General features: G+C 36.5%; 1 protein-coding gene across 1 annotated transcript in view; it reads right to left on the bottom strand.

Moving 5' to 3' along the window:
• LOC125029598 (huntingtin-like) overlaps nt 1-22,512 on the bottom strand; it is a 24,704-nt gene extending 2,192 nt beyond the window's left edge. Inside the window, exons 1-46 of the mRNA XM_047619575.1 lie at nt 22,402-22,512; nt 20,743-20,945; nt 20,348-20,543; nt 19,466-19,590; nt 18,810-19,296; nt 18,468-18,542; nt 18,166-18,283; nt 16,393-16,671; nt 16,094-16,242; nt 15,417-15,645; nt 14,958-15,142; nt 14,646-14,801; nt 13,433-13,650; nt 13,078-13,272; nt 12,835-12,961; nt 12,613-12,710; nt 12,313-12,434; nt 11,836-11,918; nt 11,515-11,655; nt 11,238-11,307; nt 10,402-10,517; nt 9,981-10,166; nt 9,545-9,780; nt 9,237-9,360; nt 8,935-9,095; nt 8,652-8,800; nt 8,373-8,509; nt 8,066-8,200; nt 7,643-7,747; nt 7,155-7,432; nt 6,713-6,882; nt 6,370-6,586; nt 6,096-6,189; nt 5,394-5,573; nt 4,976-5,229; nt 4,574-4,732; nt 3,819-3,969; nt 3,514-3,691; nt 3,084-3,274; nt 2,413-2,612; nt 2,132-2,272; nt 1,739-1,915; nt 1,422-1,545; nt 1,164-1,297; nt 608-798; nt 210-319 (exon numbers count right to left, since the gene is read on the bottom strand). Of these exons, the coding sequence (XP_047475531.1) occupies nt 210-319; nt 608-798; nt 1,164-1,297; nt 1,422-1,545; nt 1,739-1,915; nt 2,132-2,272; nt 2,413-2,612; nt 3,084-3,274; nt 3,514-3,691; nt 3,819-3,969; nt 4,574-4,732; nt 4,976-5,229; nt 5,394-5,573; nt 6,096-6,189; nt 6,370-6,586; nt 6,713-6,882; nt 7,155-7,432; nt 7,643-7,747; nt 8,066-8,200; nt 8,373-8,509; nt 8,652-8,800; nt 8,935-9,095; nt 9,237-9,360; nt 9,545-9,780; nt 9,981-10,166; nt 10,402-10,517; nt 11,238-11,307; nt 11,515-11,655; nt 11,836-11,918; nt 12,313-12,434; nt 12,613-12,710; nt 12,835-12,961; nt 13,078-13,272; nt 13,433-13,650; nt 14,646-14,801; nt 14,958-15,142; nt 15,417-15,645; nt 16,094-16,242; nt 16,393-16,671; nt 18,166-18,283; nt 18,468-18,542; nt 18,810-19,296; nt 19,466-19,590; nt 20,348-20,543; nt 20,743-20,930 (7,539 nt within the window). The 5' untranslated portion in view covers nt 20,931-20,945; nt 22,402-22,512. The remainder of the gene's footprint in view (nt 1-209; nt 320-607; nt 799-1,163; nt 1,298-1,421; nt 1,546-1,738; nt 1,916-2,131; nt 2,273-2,412; nt 2,613-3,083; nt 3,275-3,513; nt 3,692-3,818; nt 3,970-4,573; nt 4,733-4,975; nt 5,230-5,393; nt 5,574-6,095; nt 6,190-6,369; nt 6,587-6,712; nt 6,883-7,154; nt 7,433-7,642; nt 7,748-8,065; nt 8,201-8,372; nt 8,510-8,651; nt 8,801-8,934; nt 9,096-9,236; nt 9,361-9,544; nt 9,781-9,980; nt 10,167-10,401; nt 10,518-11,237; nt 11,308-11,514; nt 11,656-11,835; nt 11,919-12,312; nt 12,435-12,612; nt 12,711-12,834; nt 12,962-13,077; nt 13,273-13,432; nt 13,651-14,645; nt 14,802-14,957; nt 15,143-15,416; nt 15,646-16,093; nt 16,243-16,392; nt 16,672-18,165; nt 18,284-18,467; nt 18,543-18,809; nt 19,297-19,465; nt 19,591-20,347; nt 20,544-20,742; nt 20,946-22,401) is intronic.
• Nucleotides 22,513-22,812: the final 300 nt, after the last annotated feature.

Here is a 22,812-nt window from a genome sequence, read left to right as displayed (position 1 = left end):
AGAGGAATACCTAATCATGAAACTTTTATAGTGTGAAAAATTACCCCTTATATGATAATATAGTTATATTTAGACTTTATGAGTATCAAATCAGGATGATATCTGACTTCAAATAATCTTAACAACAACAATCTTTCACACTACAAGATCAAACTTTTGAGTCATCTTTTGAGTAACTTTGAAAATCTGTGGAGCTTTGTGTAACTTACTTGTGGTCGAAGCCATAAAGAGTACAAGTAATGCAGGGTGTGGAGACAAGACTGTACATCTAAACCACAGCTTGCTAGCTGCCGTTCCCGGACTTCAAATTCATAACAACCTGAAAATTTTCAAGAGCATTAATTTCTTTACTTCACCATAAATCTCCCTGCAATACTTTTATTTAATAAAACCTGAGGCTATTCCCTTAGACAACACTACTAGTTAAGCAAACTAGTCACAACTACATTAAAAATACAATGTTCTTATACCTTCACATCATAATTATAGCCCTAGATCTTTCACAGGGGAAGGAGTTTATCACATCTATGCTGTAGTTTCACCACCTAAATATAAGAAAGTACAATGCCACCTATGCATGCCCCATAAAAGGGGCAAGGAAACACACCTGTCTGAAGCACAGTTTCAGGAGAGTCTGGCGGCTCTGCATGGCTATTGAGAGCAGTGACCAGGTACTCAACTGACACCTGACTCAGCTGGTAACTAGGTGTCTGCCTTGGCCCTCCCTTGATCAGATGATGAACTTCTCTTAACCTCTCATGGAGCCGGAACATGATCTCTTGGAGCTTCCTTCCAGACCTAAAAGGATTTCAAGATCATGAAATGGATGTACACAATAACAGCCAAATAATAAGAAAAAACACTTTGTAAGGCATATATTGTAGAATTATAGGTATGAATTATAATGAATATCTTCATAGTGCAAGAGATGTATTTAACCAGTTTTAATTAAATCTCCTTTCAGAAACACAAATATTGTGAAGATATTCATGACTGTGAAGACATTCATTTTCATTCACACATTTCCCACAATTGTTGTGTAAGCATAGATTATTATTACATTTGAAGTTCCAAAAAGAAAGCAAGTTTCATACTGTATTTATTTACAGAAAAACAAAATATAGAATTTTGGTATCAGGAAAAAATAACCTGTTGCCACTTACTTAGAGGTCAGGTAAGGGGGTGGCTTATCTCGTGGGATGTTCAACAAGTGTCCACTATGGGGATTGCCCGGAAGTGGAAGCAGCAAAGTCTGTACCAGCAGGGCTGTAATCCCTCTTACAGCCAGTGATAAACTCTGCAGGATGGAGAAGAGAATCCTAACACACAAGTTCCTATAACAAAATTCTATCTGAGGACTGTAAGTATGATTTCTTTTTCTTTTTTTTCAAGAACGTTAAACAAGAGGAATTCTGTTTTACCAAGTTAATGAAGGGGAGTTCTTCAGTCGGTGTGTTTTCACTGGGAGTAGAGTTAAGGACACATAACAGTGCCATCCACGTCTCTTCAAACTGATGTCGCCCAATCCAGCCAAACAATTCCAGTCTAGAATATTTCCACACCAGTAATATTCACATGATGATATATACACAAATACAAATAAAACACTTCAACTACCCAACACAACTAAATATTTCCATGATCAAATTAATGAAACACATTCTTTTTCTCAGAGAAGAACTACAAATAATACCATACAATTTAAAGTTTAAAGGAAAACCCAGTAAAGAAAACTAACCTGAACACAAATTGCTTCAAAACATCTGTCTCCTGTAAGAGATCATTGTGGACTGGCGGTAAGGTTGTGCCATTTTCTCCTGAGAACTGTGGAGACCAACCCAGGGTCCACACATCTGGAGGTATTCTCACAACACTATTCACTACTGGCATCCGGCCAACACCCATTATGATGCCTCTGAAATAATTTTCAATCCTGTTCATATTTAAAAGAATATCCACTTTTTGGTTTGATATTTTTAACACTGCGATGATATCTGTATTCTTAAAAGATTTAAATTTTTCCCTAACCACACTCAACACAGTAGTTTTTGAAAAAGAGTATTCAAAATCTTAACAATGAAACAAATTCATACATCTAATTATCTGTATTGTCAAGAACCACACTACTTACTTAATTGGCTGTGCAATACAGGCTGGTAAATCTCGTGCACTGCCAGCTTCCAACCAGGAGATCAGCTGCATCAGCCTACGACAAGCCACCAAGGGACTGCTCTCTCCATCATTCAAACACTGGCTGAGAGCACTTGGCAAGCTGTGAAAATGGACTTCCATTAACATATCAGCATAACAACAAAAATAAAGAAAACAAGGACTCAGCCATTACTTTCTGTCAATAACATTTTACATCCCAAAATCAAAGCACTATAATGATAAACGACGAACCACCAATACCTTGGTAAAGCTCTAGGTTTGATGAGATGTGAGGCTGCTGCATGGAGAGCTGCTACCGTAGAGCACACATATGATATTCTCTCCGAGAGGCCCATCAGGTTTGCCAAAGACCCAGTGCGTAGAACTGTGTCCACACATGATAGGCACAGACCTGCTACTTCTATGCTAACACTTCCTAACCACACTTGCCAATGCAGATACTGAAAGGAAAAACATTGGCAGTGGTGATAGTGAAGCATAAAATCAACCAATAAAATTTACACAAATTTTTTATGGGTTCTGAAAAATGTCTCCTTGTAACCTGAAATTACCAATATATCAAATATGCTTTACAAATTTACATTGTGACATTGGTAATAACAACTACTGGTGATAATATAATATAAATGCAAAGATCAAAATATATAAAATCAACATGTGAATCTCCTATTATGATACCTTGTACTGACAATAAACCAAATAAATATCCAAGAGTCACTGTACAAAAAAAACTGATAGTCAACTAACATTACATACTAAATGAATGACTTGAACATAAATACTAATGACTAATAACAGAGATTTCTTCTCAATTCCCACAAGTTCCAAAGAGATTCTGATAACTTTAGAAATACTTAACACTAATTACATGAAGAAAAATTACATTCTAAACCAAGGATAAGCTCTCTTACCTCCATGGCCAGGAGAGCAAACCGAAGAATGTGTTCAGAACTATCTGGTGGTATTTCTGCGCCCCATGGAAGGCGGGTCATGGCAGTGAGGTATTCGATCAGCGCCGGCGCCAAAGTATCCACCACACTGCCAATACCATCATCACCAGACAGGAGCTTGCACACTCTTTCACTGTACTTGTTACCTCCACCTGTTCAGAAAATATGAAAATGGTAAGAGATAAATGACTTTCTCTACTTTCTAAGACCATAAAAACAATTTCTAGCTGGGCAGAACTTATATGACAATTTATATATTTTATCTTCTTTATTTCTGACTTTACTGTACCTTTTTCTTTTTAACCGCACAATTTACTCTACTGCACAACCTGTTAGTACTTGCAAACTACATACACTTCTGCACTGCTACTGAACCAGTGCCAAGAATTACCTGGGGTGAAGGTGTGATGTGGCCTTGGCAAAGAACCTGCCACCCGTGCTAGGTGCTGCAGGAGGATCACTTTGCTAGCAGTGTAGAGTGGTGCTTCTCCAGTGCCACTGCCGCTGCTGCACTCCTCACTGTCTCCTGTCTCCACTGAGCTATTGCACTCACCCCAGTCCCTGTTTGCCTTTTGAAATAAAGTACATTCTGTTAGTTGGAAAAAATACCAATGGAAATCTAACACAAAACTTATCCTTTCCCAAGATAAAATACATGAAAAACACTGCAGCCATCAACACTTCATTTCAAACTACCTGCACAGTGGTGGTGAGTCCAAGCCTAAGAGTGTGAGTCAGGAGTCCTGTGTTGAAGGACTTCCCAGACATGATGTTGATTATCTCACTGTACTCCAGTTGACTCAGCAACTGCCCACTTTCTAGGCCTCCTCCTTCCCCCTGGGTGCACCTACAAGAAATGTGATGAGGGCTAGAAATTTATAACAAACGAAATTACAAATATCATTCAACCATTAAACAAGAAATAATCCAACTTACTAATCAACAAAAATTAAAAACTGTGAAGTGAGCCCTTTTCTTAACCCAATGCCGATGGGCATGAAATGTACGCATGTGCTATGCCCACTGTGAGTTACTTGTTTGATTGTTTTTACACATAGATGGCTACACTTTTACAAAGTCACCATTTAGCCAATTATGGGTACTGCCTGTCTCGTCGGTTTACCCTGTTCTTTGATTTACGAAAACATTTAAGTTATCTTATTTTGCGGTTACTAATGTTTATAACATTATAGTAATTATAATTTTTACAATAAAAATAATACCATCAATATTCATAGCAATAGTAAAATATATATTTTTCATACCAATTCTAATCAGGTAAGGTCACAAGGTCTACTAATTGACTTCTTTGTGGCTAAGCACTAGCAGAGCCATCTATGTGAAGAGACATTTCATAAAAATATAGAAAATGATCACAGCATTTCCCCCATTTTTTATTCATTTTCCCTGGCGGCATTGGGTTAACTGACTTAAAACTACTGGGATTTTACCTGTTTCTAACAAGCTGAAGATACCAGTTGAGATCTAGTCGAGTGTTGGCAGGACCTTGGAGTGGTGGGCTGATCGGAGTTGCTTCAGTGCACGGAGAACTGGCAATCCCATGTACCTGTCCTAACAACCTCTGCAACAAGCCATGCATCTGCCCATATCTGTTGGTTTAAGGTCACAAGTTAGCTTAAAATAGAAAATACATCAATGAATAAATAAGAAAATTATTTAATGTGTTGTGTACTTCAACAAAGCATGAAAAAATTATACAGCTCAGTCATATCACCAGTTTCATTCATACAATTTGCAATGACATTGCTGAATATACCCCGTATAAGTCCCCTACAAACTAATGAAAATTAAGAAGAAAAAGTAAAAAGCAAACCAAATTTACAAAGTGTTACCTCTTGTTCAGTTTGTTTTCCTTCATATAATTTAGAATTTTTGTTAGGTCCTCTAGAGGCAGCTGAACAAGGACTTGGCCTGGAGGCATGGCTAGAAGAAGATGAAGGCGCTGGGTTGCCAGGGAACAAGCAGCACGAGTGACCGCCAAGAAAGGTGAAGCAAGGAGCCGCTCCACTAGAAAGGTTATAAGGGCACCAGACTGTGATATGTGCACTCCAGACACCAATGTTATAATGTGGCCCCCATATTCTGCCTGGAAAAAATAGAAAAAAAAAACATTCACTTTAAAATAAACAAGAAATGTATAAAGAAAAATGGAATGAGAACAGCTAGCCAATTAAATATATAACAATTCACATGGCTGTTAATACATCATATCAAAACAGTACATTACATATGTATTACAGAGACCAATACCTTCTGCACATGGTCACAACGAGCATGGATGGCTTGAATAAGGAGTGCTGAGGCCGCAGGTGACGAGTGTATAGACTGAATAAGTGTGGAAATTGGTGGCTCCTTATGAAGGATAACAACATCACTTATGTGCTGTACGACCAACCATGTCAGCCACTCTCCTTCCTGCATGTGTCGAACCTGAAAAAAGGAAATATTAATTGTGATTTAGTAGTGACTTAAACCTTGTCCACATACATGGCATGTAGCTAACTTTAGTTCTTCAGGCAGCGGATGTATTCTAATTCTATATGTATATGCATAATAAGAGAAATGAAATTCATAGATGACAAAGCATATGCTTCAATAAACAAGATACACCTGTGGACATGTGATCAACAGACAGTAGGCTTTCTGTCCATTTCCCATAAACCTGTCCCCTCCCACCACCATCCATAAATCCTAGCCTTTACATCCTGATAGCTGCAAGAGAAGTCTCACACCAAAACCTTTAGTTTGAACTGATTTTAGTTTAAATATACTCATGAAATATCAGAGCTACTGCAGCCATACCCTGGAATCATTCAACCAGATGTCCATAGTTAACAGGGAGAAGATAGCCTACATGAAGCCCATCATTTAGGCATTAAATCAAATCACTTTCAATACATTTATCAGCTGGCAAGTGGAATACATAGTTGACATGTCAAATGATGTACTCACAACAAACTCAGAGAAGACAAGCAATCCACATCTTCTCAAGAACTCCAGAGGAAGGCAGCTGGAGGGTCCACTAGCCTCACTCACCACTGGGCTGCTGTGTTTTTAGACCATGGAGTAGGAACAAATACAAGAATTACATATTGTAATACACAAGCAAATCAAGACCAAGTATAAGAATGACAGTCGCACAAAATATGGATAGTCTACTTGTAATATACTAAGAAAATGGTTTTTACTTTCATAGACAGTACAAGACTAATCAGTAAATTAATACCTGATACTGGTAACTGATTTCCGCTGGCAAGTCCTTAAGACGCGTGTCCAAAGGTTTTGTGAAGTCAGGTCTAAACAGGTCATCAGTTTGCACCACAAGAGTGTGAGAGGAGGATACCAGCCAGACACAGAGAGCAAAGCTTCACTTATTTCATCCATAAGCTCTGACTCCCGACTGCATATATCCTTCAGAGAGGTGATAACATCTCTCCATTGACCTAAAATCAGGAAAAAAAGAGATGTACTGTAAATCTCCAAAACATTATGCATTATATTATAGGGAAATTCATTCTCCCAATTCCATTCCAGGTACATAATTAGTATTTGATAGAGCATAAACTTACCAGATATAGTGAGATGCAGAAGGGTAAGAAGCAGATGATGAGACAAATGTACCAATAAGCTGGGAGTGTGTTGGCCACCTTTTCCATCAGGGGGAGGCCCACTGTTCAACAGGGACAGCCGCACACTCCTGATCTCACTTACACTGACTCTCACCACTTCAAGCAGAAATCTGGAGAGTGAGAAATTCAGACTTATAAGTAAAATGTTTATCCATAATTTACAGCAATTGCCCACATGGTCATTATGCTGCTCATAAATGTATTGAAGATGGTCAAGAAATGCCAATATGTGAAATAACTTTCACAGGCTAACAAATAAAACCTTAGTAATAATTATTAATCTAAAAGCAAGTATGAGTATTATAAAATCAGCAGAACTATCAGAAAGAAAAAAAATAATCTAATTAATACAATTCACATCTGAATGCTTCCCAAGTCATACCTGGCCATTGCCACTTGAGGAAGAGTCTCAGGCTGTGTCACATTCAGAGGATCTCTAAAGCCTGAGGCATGGTCTCCGACCTGTGGAGAGAGAGCCTCTGATCCACCTGGTGTAGGTCCTGGGGAGGTGTCAGATGTTACATCGCTGTGCACATAGTCCATACTCAGCCCTAACTCCTCGAGGCGTGCAAGGACAAGCTCTGGGGTTGAATGGGTGATAAGGCTCCGTAACAATAACAGAACACTACCCACCCAGCGTTCCACACCCACTGTGCTCTCCTGAGGAAGGATATGAAATGTTAAGACTCTATTTGTAATCAGATATACCAAGTCATATTTAAAATATGCAGTTTGAAAATAAATTAACACTAGCAAGGATCATATCAGACAGAGGAAACTGTAAGACAAATAAATTCTATTTTGTTGAAAGAAGAGAGGGAGAAGGAAGAGAGAGAAAAATTTATCTTAATATCAAGTTAATCATTTTACCAGTTCACAAGGCGATGTGAAGAGAGCCTTGAGTACACAGTCGACTGGCCGGTAAACACTGGGACAGACACCATTCATAACTTCTTCCACAGCGGCTAGAGAATCCTGTGACACAGCAGAAATATCATGGTTTTAGAGTCTTATCTTACATAATATATAAATTCTAAAAATAAAAACATCTTTCTGTTTCACCTTTGTCCCCAATATGCAAAATAATAAATTCTCATCAGTGATCACTACCAGTGTTTACACATATTACCCAAAAATAACTATACTCAACTAATCCTAATCAATTTTTAAGCATTATCATCATCATTATCATTAACATTATCATAATCAATATTATTATTATCATTATTTTTATAATTATTCTTGGAGAACACTACTTTGATCTTCTAATTTAACAAAAAACAATAAACTTACCTCTGAATCCAAATTAACTTGTAGCTTGGAGAGAAGTGGGAGAAGAGTGTCAATCACTTGCCGTGACAGTTTCCTCCAGCGTTCCCTGTTGCTCTCCATGGTCGCTCCAAGCACCAGCGAAATCAGGCGCAATACCTTTTAAAATTCCCAAATTACGACACTATTTATAAGAAACTTTTACATGGCTGAATATCTATTTATCTACCTTTAAGGACTTTTTTCTTTCCTGTTCTACATCATGAAAATTTTTAAAATATCTTCAAGTACTATACAAAGCACTATTATTCCCAGACCAACAAAACTTTACCTGGTGATAATGAGCCAATCGGAGCAACATAGAGCACAAGACCTCCCTCTGAGTGTCTAGCTCTCGCTGGTCTGTCGTGCTTGTTGTGCTCCGGACCAGAAACAAGTCTTCCACCAGAGGCTGTAAGGCCAGTATACCTAATGGGAGGCATTTGCTAAATTACTTCATAATATTATGGAAATGTAAATGCACTAAACTGTTGGGCATTTTCCCTTATTTCACCTAACTTTCTGATGACTTTTTATGTTCAGTATCTAGAACTTCATTATTTTAACTTACAGTGTGAGAGGGGCGGCTGTCCACTTGCCATAAGACCATCACATAACTGCATAATTTTGGGAACCCCGATGATGCTCTTGCTGTGATGTCGTTCATAGGACAAAAGCACCAGAAAACGGAACATGGAAGGAATCAACTCTTCTGCTGACCTATGTGAAGAGAAAAAGTTATTGTTTTCACATGTATCTATTTTGTTGCTTCATCAACTGTCATTCACTTCATATCTCAGCCACATTACATAATAATTAATCATTAAATTTCATTCAGACTAGTTAAAACTCACTTAATCTGTCCTTCCTCAATGTACTCAAACTGCTTGATGACATATCCTATAAATATCTGATCAGAGTCCAGTAAACAATAATTGACCCGAATCTGCACCAAGTGGATTAGGAGCTGAAGCACTGACCGTTGCATAATAACATCACTTGACACTGTATAGAGCTGAAAATAAAAAATAGAAATGTTATCTCATGCAAACAGACTATTTCTGGTAACTAAACACATCTGATGTGATATCATAATAAATATACCAAATCATTTCACCTGAATAGAAATAAATGCTTGAAAATAAAAAATGCTCACCTTTAATGCTTTGATGACTAGTGGCTCAAAAAGCCTTATGTAGGAACTCAAAGACGACTTGTCATTTCCTCTTCCTAAGGTCTTGAAGAGACTAGAACTTCCCTTTCTTTGATTAAGTGTGAAACTGAAAAGGAAAGGAATATAATCATTATCTTGTGAATTTCATTCAAATAAAAAAAATGTTAGTCAAGGATAACTTCCATGAATGCTAGCTACCATTCTTCAAGATTCCACGTGGCCACCAAAACAGTAAGGAAAATGATGACAGTAAATTATGCCACATGAAAAAAAATAGGAGCTACCCTCACCTGATAGGTTCACTGTCCTGTCGCGCTTCAGACATGGCAGTCAAGTCATCCTCTAACAGGGACAAAGGCTGGGTAAAGCAACGCTGATGTAGACTAACAATTTCTGGTCCTTCATTGAGACTGTCACCACCAGTGCCCATAGAATCTGCTGGCCCTCTTGAGTGATGATCAGATCCCTTCCTGCCCAAGTGCTCAAAGAGTGCCATCACATTTGAACCAAACAAGCACTTTAACAGCTGAAATGTGTGAAAAAAAACTCATTTTAGTAATCCATCAAAATTTAAGCATTACTTCTGCCACTCCATATCACATTGTGACAGAACAAATGTATATATAAATGCTGACATTTGAATTCATAACCCTAATCATTCTATTGTTGAGTTATATATTCAAAGTAGAAAATTCTTTGTTATTTCTCAATCCACACTCAGCTCACCTGCTGACCACACTGCACAGTTAGTGTGGGAAGGAGAGATGTCACCACCTTCAAATACTGCAGGATTTCTTCCGCAAGCCTCCCAAATTCTAGCATGGAGGCAACTTCCAGTATCCTTCCTAGACTTGTTAAGGTGACACGTAATAATCCACACAGCTTCTCCATTGTGTTTTCTTCTAACGAGATCTATGGAGGAGATGAAACTCTATCAGTCAAAAAAATTTAGTATAGTCAGATAAATAGAATAATGAGGGGGGGAGGGAGTTGAGTCATCATCTGATATTTGTTCATATTTTCTTTCTCCTTAAAAAATCTATTAGATATAAAGAATAATCTTAAATAACAATAATGAAAAAAATGTATATACACACCTATTCTTCATTTTACAGCAAAGTAATTCTGAAAAGACTATCTCACTTACCTTATAAGTAGCATACGCATTTTTTAGCACATCATACATTTTAATGTACTCTGGGAGGTGGAAAAATGACCCAATAGCTCCTGGCTTTGATGACTTTCTTTCCTTTTCCTCATTGTCTGATGGAGAGAGATAATTTAGAAGTTAATGTGAGGTTTGTTTAGAACACAAAAGTGAGTGGGACTTATTATCTTTATTACCTCTATAAAAAAAAAATGTGGGGTAATAAAACTAGCATAAAATACAACAGAAGATTAAGAAAAAAAAAAAAAAAGTGATGGTGGACAAGCAAAAATATTGAACGAAAAGGAGATGGGAGGAGAAGAATGAGGGAGACACAAGTGGTGATGAAGAAGGAATATAAATTGAGGATGAGGAATAAAGAAAAGAAATGTACTAACAGTAAAACTTTGCAGTATTATACTAAATCTAAAAGACTAGTGCAGTACCTAAGATACACATACCTTCTGAACATGTGTATGCCTCCTATACAAAAAGAGAGGTTGACAAGACATAACATTGATAACATAACATGAAACATTTTAGATAAGAGGGCACGGTTTACTTTCATAATACTATCTATGCCACATACTCCTTTGAAGATTATTTTTTTATTTGGGCTGTATGAAATATCAACTGACAGATATAGATCATTGCCATCATTCAGAAAGCTGAAAAAGAGCAACACTATAAAGGAAAGAAACAAAGACAGCAAGAATCTATCTCTAACTATCTATCTACATGCATGTCTATTTCTGTTATATCTGTACTTGACTAAAAATCAGAAGACATAATGTTCATATTAATACACATCATTAATATTGACAGGCAACACTTACCCCCTTTGTCTCCTTTGCTTGGAGAGTGTGTACGATTTTTATCGCCTGTGGTTTCTGCTCTTGTTCGTCTCTGTGGTTAGAATAGTACCAGAATTATAAGATTACCCATTAAATACCAGTCATTACAACTTGATGGAGTTATATAACCTGGGTCTTACTACCCAAAAATAAAATTATACTCTAAACTACTGCTTTATTTAAAGTCACTCATAAAAAAACATTCTCTTCCTGATTTCCTACACAATTTCATGGCAGAACAGTGACAAGTCCTTTTTACCTTTATTGGAGATATAGCTGCCTGTGGATTCAGAGGGGCCAACTGAGGTCGAGAGCCAGGTGTGATCTCTTCCAAGACATGGGTATAGACACACAGTACACGCAAGATGTGCTGGACAACTGCCTCCACCACTGTTGACATCTGTATCCCCAAAATAGATTGTATTATGTAAGTTGACATGGTTTTACAGCAAGATGTAACTGGTGTACCTTCTCAACCTTAACATTTAGTATTTTTAGATTCTCATATATAATAAAATTTATAAAATCTATAGAAAGAAGATTGGAAATGCTAGAATACTGACTATAAAATGAACCTTACCTGTTGGGATCCTAACAGAGACCATGGCACTTTAGACGTTGATACGTCGTCTCTTCCATGTCTCAACGACTCAACAGCAATTCCTGAAGAAGGATAAAATGTGAAGAATGTCTTATGCATTACAAATATACTTATATAAACAAAGACACTTACACTTAAGTATACACCTGCAAAGTTCAAGCACACCTACCCAAGCACACACACATGTAAACAGATACATACACAAACACAAACACAGACACAGTAACGTGTATAAAAAGATGAAAAGGAAAACAGTCACAATAAGAAATAAAATTAAATCATAACATTTCAAACTTTTCACAAGTTCCTCATCAGATGAATGGTTATCCAAAATGGATCTATTTCAGTTAATTATTCATCTGATGAGAAACTCGTGAAGAGTCTGAAACGGTGCAATTTAATTTTATTTCTTATTGTGGTTGTTTTCCTCTCCAGCTACATATATATTCATCTTACCAGTGAGGATGTTCGAGGCTAGAGTCAGAATGTTCTGTTGAACACTGAGGTCTCCAGCCAGTGGTGCCTCACCAGCCAGAGAGAGTACCAGTGTGATTAGGCCAATGTGTATATTGCTGTCACTGGCGGAGAGAGGTTATAATCATAATGTTGAAACTCTAAATATGTGCATAAGCAACTGTGAGAGTATGAACAAATAATTTCTTCGAATGAAGAATAGAAGTTACAATCATATGCATTTTCATGTTGTAATTTCAATGCTACTGTTCTAAACTGTTGATCTAGTTTTAAATACAATACCTTGTTTGCATTTGAGGAATGTGGCATCCCCATGCAGCAGGATACAAAACTGGAGGATAGTGTTCACTCAGCAACGACAATGATTCTAAACACCCAAGCTGATGAAAAAGCAATAACCATTAGACTAGAGGCAAGACTAAAAATTTAGTAATGAGACCTAGGTTACAAGCACCAAACACAATACATAAAGAAAAACAAAAATTAATAGACCTCTATACTTACCATGAGGAACTTGTTGTTCATGTTCATTAGATGAGTTGTTAAGGCATAAATGAGGCGAGAAAGGCTCTGTGAAACTCCAACATTCTTCAAGTCCAAGGAGATTCCAAAAGATTGATTACATCTGGCACTAGAAAACAGAAATATTGTCATTATATATATCTTTTGGCAACTTTACAATCTGTTCTCAAAATGACTATTTACAAATATGAGTAAGGAGATGGACTTTACTGAATGAGTTCATACCTGTCAGTTATATGTGGTCTACTCTCTGGGAAGAGTCTATGCATGGGTGGAACAGGGAGGCAAGGCAGACCTCTGTAAGACAGATGATGGAGAGACTGTGAGTCATCCATCTTTCCTTTGAGGCGTCCTGGACGTACTAGATTGGATGCCACTTTCTGGATTAGATTACCACTGCTCATTAATTCTGGAACCAATCTGAAAATGAAAAAGAAGGGATCTGGTGAGCACTCGAAAGTTTACTTGCTTCAAGTAACATGTCTATTTGGACACCAACAATGAGAGCTTACTACAGAGTATAATTTCAGAGGATTTTTTCTTCAAGGGCAGTTGAAACGTCTCAGATTTAAGTACTAACTTCATGCATGCAGTTCCTGCAGCTGTGCGAACTCTAGGGTCTTGATCTGCCAGCAAGGGAATCAAAACTGCTGTCAAAACACGATGAGAGAACCTGTCTGACTGCCTCAATGAAGACATCATTGAAACAGCACCACCTGCACTTGTGTATGTACTGCTGCTTTCAACATGATCTATGTAGCTTAATGGAAGTCCTGCCAGCAGGTCACACAATTCAACCTGTGATGAAAGAAATTCTTTCAACTTTATGGAACTTCATTAATACAAAAACAACTGCAATCACTTCTATAGGCTAGATTACACTATACAAAGAAAGTTTCGATTAGCGTAAATTTTACAGTCCATCAACACTATATCATTTAAATTTGTATTACTTGAGATGCTCCGAATATAGGTTTTGAAATTTTAATAAACTGCAGGGCATATATTGTTCAACATGATCATGAAAAAACACAATGTGAGGGGAGTCTTTTTCACCACAATCAAGGAAGGCTTGTCAAAAATTAATGTGCTTTTCCCCACAACTTTTTGTTATGAATAAGATATAAGTACTGTCTGCTAAAACATCTGGAACTGTCTGTTAAGTTAAATTCAGCCACACCCATGACATCAGCCCATACTCCTCTTGTGGGCCCTCCTCTCCCTGAGCTAATCACAAAGTCATATTTTTCTGCCTCTCATCTTCTCATGAATGAAAAATAAAGAGTAATCAAATAGTAATCCTAGTATTATATGGCTTATTACATCCTCCATACACCACAAGTACATCTCACACAGTTAACTTTTGTTGGATGCACTGTCCCTGAGAGCATATAATAGTTATGGCAATGGGTAACATGCTCTAATGTCATGCAACATAATCACAGACACCACATGGTGCCTCACCACATCATAGTTTATGCCCCAATTACTAGAACAATTACAATGTATGCTTTCAAATTCAATTAATTTTTCTTTCCTTCTTTCTTTAATCCATATGATCACCAGTTCCTGCTGTGGAAATATTATCTCTTTTATTCAATAAGTTTTTGCTTTTACTTTTTCTTAAATTCTTGGCCCAGTAAGTACAAACACATAACTGAAACTGTTCTGAATAGCCCCCAGTATTAGAATTATAGTATTTAAGTATGAGTAAACAGTATAGTATCTAAATATGAGGCATACCTGTACCCAATATTATGTTGCACTAAGAAAATGAATCAACATTTCCTTACCTTGACCAACCAATATAAATTTGAGCCAGTATTGACAAGGTGTGGAAGGACGGCAAGAACTACCCCAGCATGCCAAGAGTGCAAAAGTTCTCCGAGACTCAATCCTAGGCCACTGACAGCTCCTCGTGATGTTACACTAGAATCACTACCAAGTAACTGTGAAAAAAGTTCATTAAATTAAAACAGAAGTAATTATTTTTTATACATTCACATGATGAATATAAAAATGCAAAAATAATTATTCAGTAATACAGCCATATACTGAGGTTATACAATGACTGTGTTCTGTAAATACCCTGCAAATATACCAACCTTGCACAATATCTCCAGCAATGAGGGCAAGGCCAAGCCAGGTCTCCCAAGATCATTATACTGTCCACAACCATGGATGAGGCTGGCTCGGATGTACTGGCCAACAACTGTGCCAACACTTGCTCCCAGCTGAGGATCCGAGTGTCTGTGAAACCTCAGGATATCATCGATATGTTGCTCTAGTTCTGGTAAGAAAGAAAACTTTCAATTAAACTCAGACATTGACCTACACTGTCACCTACTCAGTAAATTCTTACCAAATCTACCTTTTAAACTGTAGTTCATTGACATGACAAGGGTAAATTGAGAGAGTGAAAGTATCAATACTTCTTTAACAGCATACTAATCTGCTGTATGATCAAAGTTTTTTTTTATTTATACCAATGAGAATAGCACACCAAAAAAAATTGAACAAATGTATTTCAAATACTTTTTAAAGCAGATACGGCAATCACTTACCAGTTTCCCCTCCACTGGTGGTAAAGAGAGGCTCAGCCATGAGGGAAGGCATAACTGTGACGGCTAATCCTACACAGTTGAGGGCCAGTACTTTGATGCTCACCCTGACCATCTGATCAGGTATTAGCGACCCAACATGACCCGAGAGGAGGAATGAGGAGGAGAGGTATCGCACAAGGTATCTAATGGGGAGACTCTCATCTAGAAACGATCCAATGGCACCTGCTGCCTGTAATAATGTCAAACGTTAGTACACACTTTCAAAAAAAATATCTATTTATTTACTATCTTTAACAACAATGCTCTAACTTTTCAGACCACATACCAATTTTCACATTTTCCTCTTACTTTTCATCAAACTGTAGAATACTTTTTTGCATTCACTCACCACACTTTTCATAGGGATGCACTTCAGTAAATTAATCTTATCATATAGGTTTTATCACTCATTTAACTTAGTTAATACTATAACCAGCATGTCAGGATAAAAATTCAAAAAAAGTATAATGTCATGTTTTCACTTGCAACATACAAGATTTGATGATCCTGAACAATAGCATTTTTATACTTGTTTTTCAACCAGTGAACTCTGAAAATCTAACACTCCAAATACAAAAGAAAGAGATCTGATCTTATAATAGCTTTCTTAATTTATCTTTGAAAATATTTTTACTTACTTTATCAGTACCCATAGCTTTGTCATCAAGGGATTTGTTATGTGAATGTGATGATATGTGCTGAATGTGTTTCCTTTTCTCACGATCTCCATTGCGTTTTTCCCCATTCAGGTCCATCTCTCCTCTTCCAAATAGCAAAGAGGCATCTCCTAAAAGATCAATGGGTTAACTATTAATTTTAGAGTGCTTACACAGCCACTATATTTTTTTTTTATTACATTCAATGTTCAATATACTGGTATCATCTAAATCAATAACAACAGTATTCACAAATATTCTAACCCTAAGAATGAACTCACCTGACACTTTGCCAATCTCGATACTGGAGTAGAGGCTGCTGTCATTGTCATCAGCGTCAACCTCTGTCAATGACTCTTGCCTTCCCTCTCCTCCTCCTCCTCCGCCTCCTCCGCCTCCCCCTCCTCCTCCACCTTTATCATCTTCCTCTTTGAGTCCCTCCTCCAGGTCTATCTTTCCATCTGGTGTGTCAATGTCTATGCTGACCTTTCCACTTCCTCCTTCCAGATCTAACAGGAGACTGTCTTCTTCATACAACGAAGGAGCAACACTAACCTGACCTGGAGAACAAAAAGTTGCATTTAACAGAACCATACTGGGTATGTAATTGACTAGAATGTTGGTGTGTCCAGAGGTCAGAGTAGACCATGGTGATAGAGCCATTCTCATCAGCAACTCGTGTAACAAGGAGAAAAGAGCTCAATAGCCCTACAATATGTAAGAGCTGATCAGAGTAGTGCAATCTTTCATCAATTCTTTACATGAATATGAAATTCTGATCCTAAATCAAATTGCGGATTGTACATGGCATGACATACATGCCATGTCCTTTGCAATTAGGTAATTACTTATTGAATCTGCTTGCTTCACAGTAATCACATGACCCAAAATACAGCAATTAGGCTTACGTGAGTGGTCGCTCTGATGGTTATGCGGCTTGTAGGCCGGGCACACACAAACACTCATGTGCAGTGACAAGATTCTATGATTCTATGAATATTTTCTTTGCACAGACTCCACATCATCTCTCTAGATAATCCATAAATCAGTGATAACATTTTGTTCTTAGTGTCTCTTGCTTTTGATATTCAGTTTTCTGTAATACAGCCTGTGATGCTAGACACAGTAGCCAGGAATAGGATGCTGAGCCATAATTGTGCTCTTCCAGTTATGGCCCACAGACACTACATTCCAAACTCATCTATTAACAGAAATCATAAAAAAAAAATAAAAAAAAAAATCTAAACACTAAATGAGTCTAATCACTCTCCAAGAGGTTTGTGCACTCATGGCAAGTCTTTCCCATCACCCCAGCCTTCAGCCGAAATGCTCACAATAGCAAGTTTACATCACCCTGGCCACAGCGAGATTTTTAAATGACAGCATGTTCACATCATCAGGCCCTCAAGCCACCAAGTTACCAAGAAGTCAATTATTAGTCCTACCTATCTCATCTATTTCCCCTTTCTCTGTGAATTTTAGCAATATTCTTGTTTATTTTTTACCATAAGTAGTATTTCAATAACATTTTAATAATCATAATGCAAAAAATATTAAATGGCTGGGGAAATCAGGAGCAGTCATTAGGGTTTACTAATTGACTCCTTGTTGGCTGAGCACTTGTGGAGCCATCTGAGTGCAACAAACTTCACAAAATAGTACAGAGGACAGAATGTTAATCTGCAGCCAATGAGTTAACTGTTGACTCTTCGGTGGAAAATTTCAAATGCATTTAAAAAATCACAATAAAATACAGTTTTACTGCTCATGAAACAACTGGATGCATTGTATTTAGATATAGGTACATTTACTAAACACTTCAGCAAATCTTTAAAAACACTCTGTATCGTAACTAAGAGGTACACTGATTACCAATATCTGAACTACCTAAAATAGGAAAAACAAATACTGCTTCAGTAACAAAGAAGATGATATATAGATATAAAAACAATTAAGGCAGCAGTGTCAGTGCTGTAACAGTGCACTCAGGTATATAGGCTGCTGATGTACCAAAAGCAAAGGACAACAAATGGAAAACATTCCAAGGAACTTACTTGGTGCTCTTGAAGACAGCTGACTGGCTCTCGGGTCAGCAAAGATCCTTGACCTTGAGATGCCTTCTGGTGCTGTCAGAGTCATTAGGAGAGCAAGAGGAGGGTTCTGCAACAAAGTCTAAAAAAAAAAAAAAAAATAGATAAATAAATAAAAAAATATCATTTTGCTGAAGAAACACTTTTGAATAAGAATATAAGGGGCCATCATCTCTTAAACTTCAACTAATATTTTTGAGGAAGTACTTGTACAGATACATAGCATATAAAAACACCAAAAAAAAATTATATGAAGTTGTTCTTACCTGGAGAGCCTCAAGACTTGCTGTGATGATATTATGGTCTGAGTGGGAACTATAATGCAAACAAAGCTCATACACCTGTGAAGAGGATATGATCACCAGATAAATTTATACAATTTAACAGTCCTATTATATTACTAATAGTCAACTAGTAGTAGAAGAAAAAACTTAATATATGTGATAAAAATATAAACAATATATTTATATAAAAATTTCCATGATTTGTAACACAGCATACATCATAATATTTTCTATCACCTTGCACACCTCAACCTCCCATTTTGCCTTGAGTCCTAAAATATCTTCATGTAACAGTACCATAAAATATTTTTTGTCATTATTTACCTGAAGTGTTTGGTCATATGAAATTGCATAATCAGAAGACTGCAGCTGAGTGGAGTGCTGCGACTGTTGCCCTTCTGAGGGAAGTGAGGGAGAGCACTGTTCCCAAATATGAGGCATGAGTGATCGCATGCAGAGAAGGCATCCAAGAACCTGGCTCGTTGGGATGTCATCTTGAACAGGTACCAAGATTTGAAGGATTGTACTCAACAGCCAACCGAAGAACATGGGTGGCTTCCGCGAGTGGCAGCAAAGCACAATGAGAGAGGTCACTGCCGAGCGACGAATGGCTGACGAGGTGCTGCTGAGGTTGTGCAAGAATGCCTTAAGAAGATTCTTGATCTCATTGTCATTTGTGAAGTGTCCTAAGACCGGCATGATTTTCTCAAGTGAGCTGGCTAGTGTCTCCAGCAGGGGCTCTTCTGTTCTGCGGGCCATTCTTGTGATGTATGGCAACAGGTTTTGAACATAAGCTCTGCCTTTCTGAGGTCTGGAAACAGTGAACAATTATGAATTTTCTGTTGGACCTTTCTTTGGAGTACACCTTCAAAAAGGTTAACCCACAATAGTGGTATGGCACCAACTAAATCAAACAAAACTTTGTATAAACAGAACCCCTTGAACATATATCAAACTAAAAAAATACATGTAAATCATACCTGATATGATGACACAGAGCGGCAAATCTTGCCAGTGCTGCCCTTAGACTTTTTACAGATCCATTCTTTTTTATTTCCTTGTATAGCTCAACCTGGATCTTACCAAGCTGTGTCTCTGAGAGGCTCTGGTGTAATGAAAAATTCTAATAATTTTCCTATTATGAAGTAGCATGTATAAACAATATAAATAATACATACATACATTATATATATATATTTATATATATATATATATATATATATATATATATGTATATATATTTTCTTTATTATATATACATATAATATATATATATATATATATATATATATATATATATATATATATTAGATATATATAATATATACATATATATAATATATACATATATACATATATATAATATATACATATATACATATATATATATATATATATATATATATATATATATATATAATATACATAATATTATATATATATAATATATATAATATATATAATATATATAATATATATATATATATATTATATACATATATAATATATACATATATAATATATACATATATAATATATATATATATATATATTATATATATATAAATATATATATATTATATATATATAATATATATATATATATATTCTATATCACATAACTTCTCTCTATTTCTTATTTGCACAAGATATTCCTCAGATTAAAAGTGACTTGGATTTAATTGATCTATATATAATACTGTTTACCAAGAAAGCTATGATAGTCCTATACTAACAAAAAAACTAGTATCTCAAAGCAAACCACTCTTTTTCTCTTGCTTGCTCCTCTCTCACTTATATTTCATTTACTTACTCTTTCTCTCACTCACTCACTTCTAAATCAAACAACCCAATTTACTCACTCTGATGACTCTGTTGAGAGACTCATTTGCATTTGTCCGCACATCAGGGTCTGTGTCAGCCGTGAGAAGCAGGAGAGTCTCGATGCCCACTGACAACAGCTTCTGAATATCTGTGCTTTTCGCCCCTACGAGAGCATCAGCTATGACAGTACAGGTGGCAGCTTTTTCCTTTGTACTCAATACCTGGTCTTTTTTGCTGGAAATATAAACCATTACTGGTGTCACATTCTCATAAATTGGTTCATTATATTTGAGGTATATACATAGATTTGCCTAAGGAAAAATAGAAGATAAACGAAGAGGGAAAACATAAATAACATCAGTAATTATCTTTAATTTTTGGTGAAAGCATCACAGCCCAAAAAGAAAAAGAAGAATCCCTGCATTCCACATACCTGAGGAGCCCCTGACTCTGTTGTGAGAGGGAAGACGCCAAGGATGCCATGGTGCTGGTGTGCTCCTGGGGTCGCTGGTCAAGTCCCTGGCTGCCCCCACCGGGTACTGAGCCCCCACCACCAGCTGGGCTCCCCTGAGACAGCTTCACTGCCTCAAAGGCCCGGACGAGCTTTTCCAGGGCTGCCATTGCGGCCTTGCTTCCCTTTGAAAAGATGATGAGAAGTAAATTATTCTATTGTACGAGTCTAAAAACTTGCAAGGTTGTATAAAGCAATTGCAGATAAAGAAGCAGAATATAAAATAAAGAGTGATGTAAATATAAAAAATAGAAGGGACACACGAAAATAATGAGATTGGTAAACAAACCATAAACAAAAGTGGAGATAATAGATATTATGCTTCATCATCTCATCTTTGCAAAATACTGGCAACTGCATTTTTGATAAATGTGCACAGGCTACATATTAATAACCATTCATTCTTCTCAGCAATCATTTATATGCCCTGTATAGTTTCAGATACAGGTACAGATTTACTAAACAATAAATCTGTGATATTGGTTTAATGCCTATAAAATCTGGCAATTCTAACTTTTTGCATTTACACTTTTTCAGTATATAAATAGCAATTGACAGTGAATAGGATGTCATACAATATTAGAATACTAGGGAATATTTCATTATAAACTTTGGAGAAACCTGTAAGTTTATCTATTACCTAAGAGATGAAGCTGTGGAACTCTTTATATTAGATAAGACTGACAATATCCATATCTTCCACAATAAAAGATAAGAAAAATAATCTCAATAAAATTCCCTATGATTCTATCTGTAAACTGATTATGAAAAAGTATTTCTAAAAAAACTACATATATCAGACACTCAGAAATTTTTAATTAAACCCCCCAAAAAAAGAAGGAAAAAAAAGCTTCTGGAAGTACTGCAAAATATAAAATAGAAAAGATTTATTTGAAATGATGAATGATTTTTTTTTTCTTATGACCATCTAATCAAAAGAATTAAATCAAACTTTTCTTAGATGAAAATTGGCAAAAAAAAATCTCAAGAATATGTTTTTTGGAGTAAGCATACTATTAATAATCTGTTCATACTTTATTCTTTGTCTTTGAGATCTATTGCATTCAACCAATCAATAAAATAATCAACATATTAAGAAAATACATGAATATGATGCAATAGATCATGTTTTTGATCACTTAAACCTCCTATTAAAGGTAACTACTCTCTGATTTTTACTGATACATTGAAGAATAATTCAACCGATTCAATAAAACAAAAACAAATAAAAATTAACAGACACAAACAAGGGAAATAAAAGTGAAATAACGAAGTAAACAAGAGATGACTGAGTGAGAAAACACACAATTCCCTTTCTAATATAAACCTACTCGTCCAAATAATTTACAACTTGGTGAGAACAAAATAAGCAACATTTCCGACCTTTTCCACCGTTCGACAGCTGAAATAAGACCAGAAAACACCCCCAAAAATAAGAACTTGAAAAATATATACATCCAAATACCAACACGACTTCGAGGAATCCCCTGCAAAACCTCGCATTTAAACCTCTCCTCTCCCGTATTTCCTTATTTCCTGCACCTACACCTGTTCCAATAGACTCCTCTCACCCTCTCTCACCTAGGGAGTTCCCCGCGGAGTGTGAAAAAGGGTGAAAAAAGGGAGAAAAATCATGAAATAAGTGATGCTTTTCCTCCCTTCACCCTTGTCAATATGGCACGCTCGCTTTTCCTATTTCTTTTGTTTTTTTATTTTTTCCTTTTATTTTTCTGAAGAAGAGGGATTCTAGGGTGGCGAGACCTCGTTTTTTATTTTTTCTCGCCTCTCGCCCTTTTTTTGGGTGGGTTTAGGGCTTAAATGGAGGAGATTTGGGAATTTTCTTTCAGTTTATTTCGAGTCATGTGATGGGTGCGGTTGCCGGGTGGGGCTTATTTCCGTGTTTAGTTCTAGAAAATAAAAGTATTTTGAGTCTTTTCGTGTCGATATTCGTCTTATTCGTCTTTGAATAGACCTAATGGCAATACTAAATAA

Source organism: Penaeus chinensis, chromosome 10 (assembly GCF_019202785.1).
Source record: "Penaeus chinensis breed Huanghai No. 1 chromosome 10, ASM1920278v2, whole genome shotgun sequence".
Lineage (NCBI taxonomy): Eukaryota > Metazoa > Arthropoda > Malacostraca > Decapoda > Penaeidae > Penaeus > Penaeus chinensis.
This window is presented reverse-complemented; position numbering and strand designations above follow the sequence as displayed.